This window comes from Branchiostoma floridae, chromosome 13 (genome assembly GCF_000003815.2).
Source record: "Branchiostoma floridae strain S238N-H82 chromosome 13, Bfl_VNyyK, whole genome shotgun sequence".
NCBI classification, from domain to species: domain Eukaryota; kingdom Metazoa; phylum Chordata; class Leptocardii; order Amphioxiformes; family Branchiostomatidae; genus Branchiostoma; species Branchiostoma floridae.
In genome coordinates, this window is record NC_049991.1 from 160,168 (window position 1) to 175,886 (window position 15,719).

The 15,719-nt window shown below is 40.0% G+C and overlaps 2 protein-coding genes across 4 annotated transcripts in view; one reads left to right on the forward strand and one right to left on the reverse strand.

Moving 5' to 3' along the window:
* LOC118428717 (ER lumen protein-retaining receptor 2) overlaps nucleotides 1-9,792 on the forward strand; it is an 11,241-nt gene extending 1,449 nt beyond the window's left edge. Inside the window, exons 2-4 of the mRNA XM_035838869.1 lie at nucleotides 3,657-3,916; nucleotides 6,205-6,457; nucleotides 7,914-9,792. Coding sequence (XP_035694762.1) covers nucleotides 3,657-3,916; nucleotides 6,205-6,457; nucleotides 7,914-7,948 — 548 coding nt within the window. The 3' untranslated portion in view covers nucleotides 7,949-9,792. The remainder of the gene's footprint in view (nucleotides 1-3,656; nucleotides 3,917-6,204; nucleotides 6,458-7,913) is intronic.
* Nucleotides 9,153-15,719, reverse strand: part of LOC118428716 (DNA polymerase subunit gamma-2, mitochondrial-like) — a 27,797-nt gene continuing 21,230 nt past the window's right edge. For 2 of the 3 annotated variants that reach the window (XM_035838866.1, XM_035838868.1), the window contains 4 exons: nucleotides 15,245-15,325; nucleotides 14,011-14,105; nucleotides 12,931-13,027; nucleotides 9,153-11,006 (listed from right to left, as the gene is read on the reverse strand). In XM_035838866.1, coding sequence (XP_035694759.1) covers nucleotides 10,947-11,006; nucleotides 12,931-13,027; nucleotides 14,011-14,105; nucleotides 15,245-15,325 — 333 coding nt within the window. In that variant the 3' untranslated portion in view covers nucleotides 9,153-10,946. Of the gene's footprint in view, nucleotides 11,007-11,051; nucleotides 11,264-12,930; nucleotides 13,028-14,010; nucleotides 14,106-15,244; nucleotides 15,326-15,719 lie in introns of those variants that run through there. The other variant, XM_035838867.1, reaches the window with a different exon arrangement.

Genomic DNA, 15,719 nt, shown 5'->3' on the forward strand with positions numbered 1-15,719 from the left:
CACTGACGTAGGATAGTGGATTCTATCCGAAACGTCTGACCGTTTCAAAACCATATCCAGTTGCTTGAGTAACTACTTTTTGGCGTATCTTATTACCTGGATGTCTAACCTACATCGACGTATCAGTAACTGACTCAATAGGCGAAGCAGGGGTTACGAGGCTGCTCAGGAAATTCCCTACCCCATTTGGCCAGAATGGTTTGGTCCGCTCACACCGGGAAGGTCCCCTCTGTTGCGCACCCGGGGTATGGCTCTCCGACCTCCATTTAACGCCATATGTGAGGGACGGCTTTAGCCAAAACTAGGTACATGTACTCATTTTCACCAGAGTAAAGTGAGGAAAGTCGTGTTAAGTGCCTATTATCCAGCCTATTATAGCTGCAGAGTCTCTTCGTCTTCGTACATATAGCGAGAGAGAACGAAGTGACTTTATATTATGAATTAATGTGATATGTTTGGATACCAGGCTCAGCCAGACTAGCCCCTAACAATATGTCAGTCCCTTGGGGCAAAGTGAATGCATTGTCGTGTACATGTACACAGTTACCCAATGTGTGTCCAACCTATATTGGATCAGAACTTTGTTCTAGTACCTCAATTAGTCAATCAAAAATGGTTTATTATTATTATTATTATTATTATTAAAACAAGGTTCTGGCAGCCAGGGGCTGAATTGTGTCTTGTTGTACATTGAAAACTTTGCTTATTTGTTATTTTGACATAATCAATTACTGTACTATAATGTTATCACACTTTAAAACTAATGATTTGGCGGAGTATTGGTCTTTCAATGGATATTTAAATATATGTGATATACAGCTCGTAAGCAATCTGGCTGCCGTGTTATCGATCTTGTGCCCTTGGGAAAGGCACTTTACACGACTTTCCTCACTTTACTCAGGTGAAAATGAGTACCTACTAGCTTCGGCTAGGGCCGTCAAATGTTAGGACGTTAAATGTCCGGGCAGAGCCATACCCCAGGTACGTTAAAGAACCCGCCGCACGTGTGATGGTGTGGTGTGAGTGGTTCAAAACCTACAGTACCTTGGCCGCACCTGGGGCAATTACTGTCGTATTGACTATTGAGGTCACCTGAGTAGGGATGGGTACCTGTACAGAAAATTCAGGTCAGGTTCAGATCCAGAGGATCGGGTCCGGACCTGAACCTGGACCTGATTCATTATGATATAATGCGAGAACTTGTGAATGGGCGATACTCAAAACAATGGTCCTTTTCGCTACAAAGAAATCTGTTTTGTGGAGTATTCTACTCCCACTTGCATTTTACAAGCTAACTGCCTCTACACAATTGACTCTAAAACTTGACTATACTCTACTTCGCTCTTGTTTTTTTCCTGGACCGGTAATCTCCAAAACGTGTGAATGTCTGATCATATAATCTGTTCAATTCCAATAGGTCCAACATCTGGTCCACCAAATTTTTTCAGGTGCGGTTTTTCTGGACCGGTCCAATAAGAAAAAAACGGTTTTGTACCGGTCCACAGTAACAATACCCAGCCCTACACCTGAGTGGCGCCGAATGGCAGCTCGCTCCAGACCCTTGCGATTTAGGCCCGCCTATTGTAAGCTCCTCGCAATTCAGCCCCTGGCTGCAAAGAGTGAGTAGTCGGCCCACCCAGTAACAATAACAGGTCTGCAGTTCTTTCTGCCTTGTGCATACTGGCTGCAAACCTACGGCAGAGGTTAGTTCTTCTTTCTTCCAGGGTTTCTAGTCCGAACTGTTGCAGGGCTAGTGATGTGTAGTCAGTGTAGTGTTGCAATAATATTGCTTGGCAAGCACGTCTTTGTACATGTTCCAAAGATGCAGTCTGTTAGCGTTTGAGACTGGTGTGATACACTGGTGCACAGTATTCAAGAACAGGCCTGATAAAACCATATCATCATCATCATCATAACCACAGTACACGGTTACCAGGTCAGCCAATGGTAATCCCACAGAATACGGAAGAATGCTGCTGGAAACCATGATGCACGCACAGAGGGACACACTAGTCAAAGTCCAGGCAGTACCTGTACATAGCCTTTACTGTGTTCATTATGCAGACATTTATTTGTCTATCTGCAAGCCATATCCTCCTTGTTCAGATCAATAAGTTTTTTTAGTAAACGAGTCAATTTTTTTCTGTCAGTACTGTAATCTTTGTCAGCAGTGGTCGTCAGGTTTAATTATGAATACCGGGCTTAGCTCATGTTGAAATTGTAGATCACCTCCCCCCCCCCCCCCCCCCCAATAAGTCTATGAAGGAGACTAGTTTCTGCAAGCTTGTTGATTACCTCAACAAAAGATTCAGGGGCGAAGCAGAGGTTCTAGTTATTCATTAAGAAATGTTGTACATGAAAACAAGGTGAATTGTGTTATTTTCGTTACATAACTGTAGCTCCAACTTGCTGTATTTCATAGGCAAGGGTGATTGTAACCTGGTATCCAGTCTATTACTGCCTCAAGACCAGCATAGCTAGTGCTGACTCTCAAAGGGGCATATGTAGCTCTCCTCCGCTGGGTAATTGTTCGCACCCGGTAGGATTTTTAAGCGGTACGAGTTTTACCCGTTGCAGGGTTCTCCCCAGAATTTTTTAGTATAGTGGAGGGGCTGGCAGAAATAACCCGCACCTACGCGCTGCGCTTTCATGAAAATGGGTTAATTTTGCAATGACAGAGGGTGTCAAATACTACAAGTATAATATACTGTTGTGATTCCTTTGTTGTGAAGTGGCAAAACGACTATTGTTTTGATCATTGCTCATTCACAAGTTTTTGCAGACAATGCTGACTGGAAAAGTGATGCCACTTGGCACAAAAATCTGTGAATTGTCATTAATTGTAGCAAAACTAACAAAGAAAATAGGGAAGAAACACACTAAATTTGAAAAATAGTATAGTGGAGCTGGCTGAGAGTATAGTGGAGGGCCTCCCTTATTCCACTCTCTGGGGAGAACCCTGCGTTGCGATTAGCTGGCCGCATACGAGTTTTGCCCAAGGGTAGTAATTGCCCGCCACAATCCCGTGGATGGTGTATGTAACTCCCACCATGCCAAACTCTTAGCGGGTATGAAAGATTCTCCTGCCTGACCAAGCCACGGTAGACTGTATACCAGGTTAGGGTGATTGTGCTTTTCTTGATCGTCTTCTGTGAAGGAATTGTCAAAGAAAAATGGCTTTGGGTAATTATTTTATTAGTAGCATGGATGACCAGTTTGTTAGAAACACAGATGCCATTCTTTATCAAAATGTTAACAAAATCAAGTTCCTTTGCGTGTCAGAAGTTTCTTACAACAGACTCTTTAATGAAGGAAACAATCACTGTTCAGAAAATTCCCAAACACAGACTTTTCCAATGACCCAACATCTTTAATTTTTGTATTGCTTGATTGCATCAAAACAAACCCAATACATGGCAAACTTGCAGATTTCTGCTTCATCATCCAAACTTGATGTCTCCATGTGCTTCAAAATAACACGGTCATTATCAGCAGTGACCGGACCCTATGCAAGCTGGTTGTAGTCAGGTTAGAGTAACTCAGACAGTTGTACAGGTAAAGTTTAGAGCAGAGTAGTAACAATGGTCATTGGTCATTACTAATCCCACTGTTGTCTGAAGTAACCTTACACAGGGTTTAATCTCCCATTGCTACAGGTGTCTCAGGCAAGAGTCAGATCCTGTTCTCGCTGGTGTTCATCACCCGCTACCTGGATCTGTTCACCAACTTCATCTCCGTCTACAACTCCGTCATGAAGATCATTTACCTGCTGACATCACTGGGCACTGTCTACCTGATGTACTTCAAGTTCAAGGCCACCTATGACAGTAACCACGACACCTTCCGGATCGAGTTCCTGGTGGTGCCCGTCGGTGGCCTGTCCTTCCTGGTCAATCATGACTTCACCCCATTGGAGGTTTGTTTTCCTAGTGTACTATTCCACTTCCAGCACACTTTATCCTCTGTAGACAGTGCATTTTGGAAGCTGTGGAATATGGCAGGGAATTTATTGTCTGGGCACAATTGGTGTGACTGGTACTAAGACTGCTTTGCTGTTACCTGTACAGTACAATGACAGTTTTAATGGACATAAACACCCTTATGGTCAGAATATCATGTTGATGTTTGCATCTACTGGTACTGTATTAGTAATCTCCAAGCAGATCTTGCTGTGGCAAATGGGAAAGAGTTTAGCCGGCAAAGGAGTATTGGCCACAGCGAAGATCTGCCGCAGAACGGAACCGCTCAAAGGCACTGGGAGGGGCGATCTTTTCAGAAATGTGTTTCTGCTCCTCCTAGTGCCCACTTACCTCCAACGTGAAAATTGGCTAAATTTGGCCGGGATTATCGTTTTACAACCCTTCCGAGCCAGTGTCTGGGACAAACGCGGCGAGCCGCGCCAGTTCACAGCGGGGGCTTCCCCCCGAAACCGCTGGAGCAGACTGCATCACAGCGCACCAAGGCAACGTATCGACATATGAAATTATCAGTTGTACACAAATAACAAGTTATTATCTAGTTGTTACTTGTACAGTGGAAACCAGCTATTTGCAATACGCTTTATCGCAAAAATCGGTTAGTTGCAAAGAATTCTGAAATCCAAAACCATTTCCCATTGGCGCCATTGTATACAGCACCCCATATTTGCAAAGCACAAATCGGCTAATCGGGAAAAAAAATCAAGTTACAACGCATAATAACCCCGAAATATGCCAAACAAATCAGCAGGAATGAACCAAAATTTTCCCGTATAAAGACATCAGATCGCCAAAAGTATGGAAACTGTCTGTTTTGAGTCCCAAAAGGGCGCGATGTCTATTCAATTTACGTCACTAGCGCGCGGCCCGTCGGATACCGCAGGGAATCATGGGATACTACACATGACGCTGCGTCCGCCATCTTTGTTTTCGTGATGGGAATGTTTTGAAAATGACGCTGTCGGCTGTTGCAAAATTTCAGTGTAATCTGTGGACATCGTAACTGGAAAATTTGTAGATATGAAGATTAACAGTTTATTTATGCGCTAGTCATGAGTATTTTTGCGTAGTACATAAAAATTGTCTGAAAACCAAGAGCGTTTTCGTCCTACAACGTAGCGATGTTTTTCGTCTGTGTATCACATGTCGACAAATCTTACGTAGTAAGCGCGTGCACTGTACCTTTGATCAGTTCTCTATTAATCAAAACACTTGTTCATTTGGCAAATTTAGAATACGTTTGCATATGTACCTCGTTTTTTTTCGGTAGCTTAACGTGTTTTAGCAGTGTCAATTTCTTTGTTTTCTTCAAGCCGATACTATAGACGAGATTCGTTCTTCGACACTAAAATGTCATAACAATATTCCCGATAAAAGATAAATTTGCCACCGAAAGTGGCTAATAAGTATATTTATGGAGTTTAATTAAATTATGGACATGATTATTTGTGGTAGAAATGATCGTGTTTGTATTCTTTGTGTCAATGCGTGCGATGCGTTTACCGATGCCCCCCTCCCCCATCCCCACTCGGGTCATTTCGAGCAACATCTTTTAATCGGGAACGCCGGTTAGTCGGGAAAATTCAGCTGGCAAATGGCCTTCCCTAATAAGCGGCTACCACTGTATATATTTTGCAATAAAAGCTGCGTTTTAACTAAACACTTCCTGTATCATTTTTTCATGTCTGCAACTTCAAATCTTTAAAGGGACATAATGTAAAAATAAAGTCACTGTTTTCGGTCATTTCTCTACATTATGAGTTGAGTCTACCTTATTACACTGCACAGCAATATTTACAACGTATGACTTCGACTTTGTTGAGCCGTGAGGATGTCTTGAAATATGTGCACTTCCCTCCGCCGCTTGAGTCGTCCGCCATTTTATTCAACTCGCCGTCGAGCCAAAGTGCGCTTTAGAACGCGTTCGGTGGTTCGCTCGAATCGTTACTGAAGTTTGTTGAAAGTCACCGCTAAGCTCCGAAGATCTGCGACCGCAAAAGTCGATTCGGAAATCTGCGGTCGGCTTACTTCCGGTAGGCTACCCGTTTTGAGTTTTTCCGTTCTGCGGCAGATCTTCGCTGTGGCCAATAACTCCTTTGCCGGCTAAACTCTTTCCCATTTGCCACAGCAAGATCTGCTTGGAGATTACTGTATTAGTGAATTCTTTAGTTCAATAGTGGAATGTTTGTCACTTTCAATGTCTGACACGAAGCTATTTGTCCCGCAGATCTTGTGGACTTTCTCCATCTACCTTGAGTCTGTGGCCATCCTGCCCCAACTCTTCATGATCAGTAAGACTGGGGAAGCTGAGACCATCACCAGCCACTACCTGTTTGCCCTGGGCTCCTACCGTGCTCTGTACATCATCAACTGGGTCTACCGCTACTATACAGAGGGCTTCTTTGATCTGATCGCCATTGTTGCAGGATGTGTACAGACGATACTCTACTGCGACTTCTTCTACTTGTACATCACTAAAGGTAGGCCAGGCTGCACACCTCTCCATAGAAATACATGTACATACATGTACCTGCAACCTGCCATTTGTAGAAGGATGTTGCACATTGCAGTAAAGAACCACTTGAAATTATCTAGCAAAGTACAGGGATTTTATTTTAGTTGAAAAGTAGTATAAAGTATTATTTGTTGATATTCAACAATTAGTGGTAAAAGGTTATATAAAGCAACTAGAGTTTGGCAACCTCATACCTCCATGAAATATTTAGAACTTTTGTAAATTTTATTTTGTACAACATTGTCTAAGGTGCCTACATACTAAAAATTATGAAAATTTGTTGTTCCCTTCTTGAGTTATCCGCTTCAGAAGTTTTTTTTACAAAAATGCCCCTGCTATCCCAACACTAGTCGTTGGGGGGCCCAAACTTATGTCACTTATTCCTGAGCACAAGAGCTATCTAATACTCAAAATCCGTGACCATCGCTTGCTCAGAGCACGAGATAGCAAAACTGTGTTTTTGTTACTGTTCCAACATGTTCAACATTTTGTGTCATTTTTTCCCTCCATAAAAACTTTTATTGACCCCGTAAACAAAGCTGCTAAGCTTGGTCCTTTGTTTGGCTCTTGTATTTTTAGATTTTCTTTAGTATACACTGGTGAGTCTTTTGTGAGAAGGTGGCAGACAGACATAATTCCCTGCACTTGGCAGGGATGTGTGAATTGCCCTCTTCCCAGCCCACTGACCCAGTTTCATCATATTGTTTCCATGTTCGAACATGTGATCACAAATGATGCATCTATGTTGGAACAGTTTAGAAACTAACAGAAATAATGTATGTTAGAAATGTTTCTAACATGTTTGAATACTATAGAAATATTTAGAACGTCACATAGTTGTTATAAATAGTTCTAAACAGTTACTTATCACAGTTAGATTGTTACAAAGATTTCCAAAATGTTGGAACAAAAGGCAAGAAACATCCTCCCGGTAATATGGAATTGACTCTACCTACCGACACTAATTTTTTCAGGACTGAAAGTGAAACAGGAAACACAACATTTTTTTTCTAGGCCCAAGGCACACTTTGGACTGTTTTCAGGAATTTTGTTTGCTTCTTTGGTAGTTTTAGACCTTTAATTTAAACCCCACACCAGAAGTGAAACAAAACATCCCATGTTATTTTCAAGGGTAATATTGCTAGAATGAATCTTTTACCACGTTGCTGATTTTTTAAGAAATCTTGCTGCGGCCATGTGGTCTCATAGCAGTAAGATTATTATGGGCATTGTAGAGGAAAGTAATGAAGTAAACAGTGTGCATTTGTTAGCAAATGTCTGCTGTATAATAACATGTACCTCATCTCTCCATATGTCGTGCCCCACTAGTAGTAGTTTGGCTTCTTCAACGTGCACATACACAAACCTTGTCTCTGTCAGCAATGTCCCTGTCCTAACCATTCGGTATTTTTGTTTTCCAGTGTTAAAAGGCAAGCAGCTAAAGCTCCCAGCATAAGTTATGGCAGCAGTACAGACAACAGGAAGAGAGCTTAGCTTACCTTTACAACATGTACACAACATTGTATAGATGTGTTTGAGCAAAGGACAACCATTCCATGTAAAGATGTTGAGAACAGTGTGGAACATCAGTGGCTCTAGGTGTAGAGGAAGACAAAAGGAAAATAATTTGAGGGAATTCTGGATTCAAATATCTAGTATTGGTAGGAGAATTAGAAGAAAAATGGATGGTGCCTGCTTATGTTACTTGATAACAAGTATATTTGGATTCAATAATATATTACTTACAGGCTACTTTGTACATGTACCTTGGATATTGATAGTTCTAAATCCTCAGCTTACAGTGACAGATGTCATGACAGCATGAGATTTAGAAAGGCTTTGAATGTTTGTCTACACCTAAGTTATCTGCCATCTGTACTGTAGCTGGTAGCAGTTTCAAGGGTAAGGGTATTGTGCACTCTATTGTACATTAGCACTGCTGTCTTTCTTCACACTTTGTAAAGAATGTAACAAAAGGTGATAGATGCTTGGCAGAAGCAAAACATAGTGTGCACATTCACCCACCCTCTGTGAAATAACAATGCAGCTATGAGCAGATTGTAACATGGTAATCTGTATGTTTGTCTGCATTTTTTAGGGTCTGCTGCTACCAGCCATAAGCTGCCTAGACAGTCCCATGTAATGACTTGTCTCATTGTCTATAAAGTCAAAGTCCTATTATAAGGTAAAAACGCAAGTAGTATGTTTTTGTTGTCGGTAACTTTAAGGAAAGCCACGGTTTCTTTATACATTGGTACAGATACAGAAGCTTGCACTTATTTCAGGCTCAAATTATAATAGTGGTTTATCATTTGAACGAGTTTTTTTTTCTTCTCAAAGCAACCTTTAGATTCCTGACAGCTGTCAGAAATGTAGGATGGGGCCTTGATGTAGTGCTGGTTCATCTATTAGTTCTGATGAACAGTTACAGTACCTGGACATCACAATCAGTAGTGACCAAAGTTGTGAATGTATACAATAATGCAAGGAGTAACTTCTAGATCTCAATCATCCTACCTGCATTCTCAATCTGAGTCAAAGCCACCTGCAAATGTATATGGTCAAAAAATTGTCAATTGTGTATTTGTCAAGTAGTAATAAATATCCCACAGGATAGTATTTTTAACCTCAAAGTTATGAAGGGACAATAATTGGTATTCTTTTTGTCTTAATAAGCTTTGTATGAATGCAACGTCACAGAAGGGAGGCCTAATCCAAGATCAAAAACTGCAAATCTTGCATTCACCAAAACTACAGCTTTGTTAACAGAAGGCTTAGAAGGAAACATTTGTGTCAGACAGGAATAGGTGGAACTGTAGGAAAAGCAAGTTTTGACATACTAATTAGCAGTTGTCCATTGTTTTCTAACAAATATATTTGGGACAGGTGGGCAGATTGTATGTAAGCAATGACTTTTTCAACTAGATGGGAAGTAGATATGCCGTGTTTTCTTGTAGCATTGTTTGATAAAGACTTCTTTATAGGACATTACATAAAATGTTAAAAGTTGTGAGCCTGAGGTTTTGTTTATTTCACAATTACTAACATATTTTCAATCAGCCATGGTTTTGTAAAGAAAAGGGTATAAGAATGTTGAAGACATATTTTTGAACCACGCAATTCTTGTACAAACACATCAAAGTACTTGGTAGTCATTTAGGTGTAATTGTGCAAAATGGCAAGTTACTCAATAGTGTGTAGGAAGTAATAACTAGCATATGTAGGTCATGTCATGTATGTTTCCTGCTTCCCTTAGTTTTCTTTGTACGAAAGGCAGAAACAATAAACACTTTTACTATATTAAGTATTGATGACTGATGATTTTTATAAATTATGGTGTAAAAACCATATATAGTTGTAGGCAGCTGTCCATAGAAATTTTAGATTGTAAAATTGTCTAAAATTACACTTGAATGTTATAAAAATAGAGAAGTTGTCTAAAATACATGTTTCCATATGGCCACAACCCATTACTATCATGGAGCTCCAAATGATTCAGAAATAATGGAACTCACATAGATTCAGAAGTCTATATATTCACTCTTCATTCATTAAAAAAAAGTCCTTTTCCATGGTTAAGAACAAAATACCGCCACAACCTGCTACTGTATAGGCTGTGTGGAACTAATTATCATTATGTACAATGATATTATATCATACATGTATATGTATGGAAGTAGCTCAAAAGTACTGAGCCCATATTTTTCATCCACAAAATTAGTGAATCGGTTTATATTAAATAGGTTATCCACTTTGGACAATGTACAGTCAAAGGCCCTGTTCAATGTAAGCCTTGCGAATTGGAATCAGGTAAGGTGCATACCACAGACATGATCTTATTGTGCGCGAAAAGTCAAAATCATGGTGGAGCTTGAGAATGGATACGTTATTCTGTCACTACCGTCTTGGAGTAGGTGGTCACATACCTTTTAGTATTCGCTCTTTAAGTTTTTTCATCTTTGTAGGAAACGGCTTGCATGTTTTTGCAAAGCCTTTGAAGCATGCGGCCACCTAATGTACACATTCTTATTTCTGTACATTTCCTTGAGCTTCCTCTGAATCGGGGCAGCTGAACACACAACAAATACCAAAAGTTTTAGATGACCATGTGACCCATGATGGGTCATTATGCAAACTAAGGTGGCTTAAATCCACATTTACGTTCATACTAGAGTCGCATGAGCCACATTGAAACTACCAGAAGTGGTTTGCGATTTAGCCAGCTTCAAAGTGACACCAGCTATCAGGCGGAGCCACATGAATCCTGCTTTGGTGGTTTCAGCTCAAAATCCAATTTGCAAGGAAATGAACAGGGCCAAACAAGTCCTGCAAGGTCCTTCCCTTGTGTGATAGTACAGAAGGTCCATAGACAATTTGCAAGGAAATTAACGGGACCAAGTAAAGTCCTTCTGCAAGGTCCTTCCCTTAAAGGTCCGTAAGACTGTTGGATGTGTCTAATACGCCTGCATGTACCTCAGCAACATGTGTTGGAGTTGGCTGATGTGGACTTGCTCCTGCAGGAAATAGTTGTTACAGAATGATGAGTACCCTAAAGAACTGATCAGACAGATATATAAAAACTTGTTTATTCAGATTTCTTACCAATAAAGCCAAATGGTAGAGTATCACCATATCAATACATGTAGATCTACATGTAAACCTACTAAATGTTTTGCAATGTGGTACTGCTTTGCAGATTGTAAGCATAAGCCTCTAGCAGCCCTTCTGTTGGTCAGTCACTGAGAGATTTTCTCCTCAATGCGATGAAAATCTGTGGGAATAACTGACTGGTAATATAGTTGGGAGAGACATCTACATGTAGTAAGTCTTAGCAACCCAGAAAAAAACTTACAAAATTCATTTTTCCCACTCACTTTGATACAATGGAAACTGTTATCATCAAGTAATTGTTATAATATAGATAGATGGCTTCAATAGATGGCTTTTTTTTTTTTGCCTTTGTTTTCCCTATGTTTGTATGGCATTAGCACCTGTTACTAATAAACATGCGCACTGCTATTAATCCCCGTCAAGGGGGCTGAGCAGTAGAAAAGAAGAAGAATAGCTAAAGTTAGCTAGAAAGGCAACATTTGCAATCAAATGTGACTCCTTTCACTCTCTACTGCTCCCCATGTAAAAAATAAACTATTCCAACATCACCCAGTGGAAATATGGACCATTCGAACATTACTGTAAATGCATTAAAGTTCGTGGGGATTTACTTATGCAGAAGCGGGAAAATGGAGTATTCGTGGTGGTTTTAAGTTTGCTGTAGCACCATAGACTGCAGTCTCATACTACAAAGACTATGCAAATATTGTAATTTAGATAGAATATAGGACGAACGTCATTTTGTAGAAGAGTGTAGATTATTTACCGTAGAAAGAAATGAACTGTATAAGGTTATACAAAACCAATTTCCTTATTTCATACACCTAAGTTCTGTAGAAAAATTCATATTCCTAATGCAACTAGACAAACCATCGATCATAAAACATATCTGCTCTTTCATCTCCACTATAACAGAAAAGCGAGGAGAAGTTGAATTTATCCAGCAATAGTCTCATTTTGTATCTGTGAACTGTACCTTTTCAACATGTCTTGTTGTGACCTGTACTTAGCCCGGTGTGGCAAAAATGCGCAATAAAGGTCTTCATTCATTATAATAGAAAAATGTTTGCAGAGGTTTAAGTTTGCGGTGAAGTGGTCGCAGTGAAAATCGCAAACATAAAACCACCATGAACATTTCTGCATTTACAGTATTTGTGTACAAAAACATACTATTCCGAAATGGACATTTCACAATTTGCACCCATGCAAAAGTAGCCTCTTTGAAAGGCATCCCATGCAAATAGTATCCTTCCAAAATTATCTATCCCAAAAATGGATTATTCCAAAATCAACCTTATTGAAAATGATCTGATGGTCTACACACCTAGCCTGTGTACGATCCGGATAGTAGTTCGCTCCTATGTTCGCTTCTGCTATCCGTCTGGAGACCTGCACGTTCAAACCGTTTGGTGCTAACGTCAGTTTATGAGCAAATCAAGGAATGGGTTTTAGAGCACTCGTTCGATGACAACAGGCCTGCAAGCGGACGGAGGGTTTGTCCGGTGTTGGAACACTGGTTCAAAAGAGAGATTGAATCCATTCCATAATTCGCTCATTTGTAGGGACCAATCAGCGCCTGCGTCCAAAATTTGGACGATTCCAGACGTTAAGATGGTCCGCGTTCCCAGACGGAAACACAGAGAAGCGACTGTATATAGTGTATAATGAATGTCAGGGCTAGAAGCGACTGTATATAGTATATAATGAACGACGGAGCGAACTGCTTTCCGGATGGTACCCAGGCTACTACACACCAGAGTCATTAAGGAATTTTCATTTGAACTAAGTACACCAATGACAAACAGCTTTAATGTATCTATAACTTACCTTTACTGTTGTGTCCCTATTGCGCACTAGAGTGATGCCAGTTTTTATGGTGTTCTCATTAACAGCCACAGAGAAAGGAACACCCATCTCATCATACCTGGTAAAGAGAAAATCCAAATCTAAATGCAGTAGGATACTAGTAGCCAAAAATGTAACAATTCAGTTCTCCAAATGGTTGTTCGGCTAACCAGGGCCTCAACGATCACGTCAGATCGCTCCCATCACTGATCTTGGAGGCTGTGTGACGTAATTTACATGTATGCTTGTTGTCACATTTAGTAACAAACGTTACCACCACAAGTACGATAGTTGCCACGGTTATATCATCCACATATAAGACTAAAAATAGCCGTTTTTGTGACGCTTTACAGTTTTTCTGGCATTCTAAAGAAAAGGGTCATTGGCAGCCATTTGTATCCCACCTGCTTAACAAAATGCACAGAAATGACTGTAACAAACGTTACCATTGTTCAATGCTTTCTAAGCTTTCTATCTGACCTGGTGTAAAAATGCTGCACAGGTGTTAAATGTTCCTAGGAACGTCCACTTATGATGTAGCCAATAATGTTAATCATTTCGAAGAAAAAAGGGCAAAGTTTACTATTGTGAGAAAACATGACTGGTAACGTTTGTTACCTTCCCTGTAATGCAAAACCAATGGGTAAGAAAATAATAAGTACATGTGTAATGCTATTTTTTTGGTATGGTTAAAAGAGGAATTTTCCTAAACAATGAGGTAGGTTTCGCTGAAAAATAAGCCGATTTATTTTTCAAACAAAAAATTGCCATTTTTTACATTTCAATGAGAATGAGTGCTCATCAAGACCTACCCAGTCATGATATCAAATTAAATACAATCCATTCAGGCGTTCTCGAGTTATGCTGGTCTTCTACAAATTCGCACACAAACACAAACGCTAAAGCGAAGGTAAAAATCTGAGACATGGCAGCAACAAATTAGTACCATTCTCACAAAATATAGATCATACAATTAATGACTAAGTGAGGAAACACCATGACATTTCATCTGTTCATGACTGCACTTCCAGTGACTTGACTGCTGCAGTGAGGAAGACCTACCTGGCATGCTGTTGTTCATTGCTGTGTTGGGGGTCTGCACTGTACCAACATGGAATACCTGCAGTCCGCAAGTCCCTGGCAATGTAGTCTGTAATCTGTGGCACAGTAACATTTAGCAGATTTGGCAGATACAGTTTTGCTTGAAATCTCAACAAAACGCAAACAAACGTAAAAAGCAAAAAACAAAACCCTAAGCTGTATAACGTTTTAAGAGAAAAGATGACCAATCACTAAAACAAAATCAAATCAAATCCATTGCTCATATCAAAATCTTTGATAACACGGTGCATTCTGTATCACCAGAGGGTCAGGTTATTTCGGCCCGAGGGCAATGATGGTAGGGCTGGGACCGAGGGTGCTGTGGAATATAGCTTGTTGTATTACTTATGTCGTAACCACCCGAAAAACCATACATTGCAATGGAAAATATGCTAGAAGATGCAAGAATTTTGAAAAAATTGAAACAACAATTCCAATGTCCAAATCTGATATTCATATTGCATTGGTGCACATAGTGCAAGCATGTGTTCAAATCAATCTAAGGAAGCTCGGGTGATACATGTACAAGTAGAAGCTCATTAACCCAAAATGTCACCCAGTCCAGAACGTCATGACATAACGGCTCCAATTACCACCTGCATATGCAGGTTAGTGCAGGTAAAAGTTGGGGTGGGCAGGTATTTCTGATGTCTACCTGCACCAGACTTTTGAGACTTGTCCTTGTAATTCCTATCAATGCTCCTTTACCTTGATGGAATGCATAAAAAACAGACTGGCGGTCTTCATTACGTCCACAGACTTTGTCAATGCTGATGGCAATATCATTGTGCACAGACACCACAGAGACTTAGGGTCCCCTTGAGGCTAGAAGACTGTGGTGGTCAGGAAAGAAGAGGACACCAAATACACAGTCCTATTGACCAAGAAATTATTAATTCAATTAAATGACCTAGATGATCACAATGAGGACAGTGATGATGATCACTGATAGTTTTGATTATTTTGAGTACATCAAATTGTATCTTTTTATGCAAGGCAGTATTCTCTTACCTACTTTGTTAGTGAACAGGTGTATTAAGTATGTTCCAAAGATTATTTTATAGACTTTAAGGGGAAATATTTGAATGATGCAGGTAACATTTCTATGGTGCCAGTAATTCCAAAAGTTATCTGCACCAGTGCAGGTTGGCCAAAAAAAGTATTTTGAGCCATGCATAACATTTCACATCCTCACCTCCCGAAGCTGGGACTCTGTTCCTCTCCCAGGCAGCACTGCAACCTTGTATGGTGCCAGTCTGCAGTGAAGTCTTAACATCTGAAACAATCACGTTTGTGAAGATTATACATCCAGGAATATAATGAAAAGATGAAAGTTGAATCTCTACTTCTGGATAAATCAAATTTACTTCAGACGTTTCAAACGACCTCCGTCCTTCTTCAGTGAAATAAAAATAAAAGTTTACAACACTGAGGAATAAAGAATACTTCTTACGTTCTAAATAAACAAAAAAGGTAACGGCTAAGGTGTTCTAAAGTAAACATGGTAGGTAACTACAGAGGTGTTCTAAACATTGTTCTAAATAAACAAAAAGGTAACTGACAAAGGTTCTTAGATACATTCTAGCAAAATAAGAAAGGCTAACAAGGGATATAATGATAACAAGTGTCTATATATCAATAAAACCATCATTTACTTTAAAACATCATTC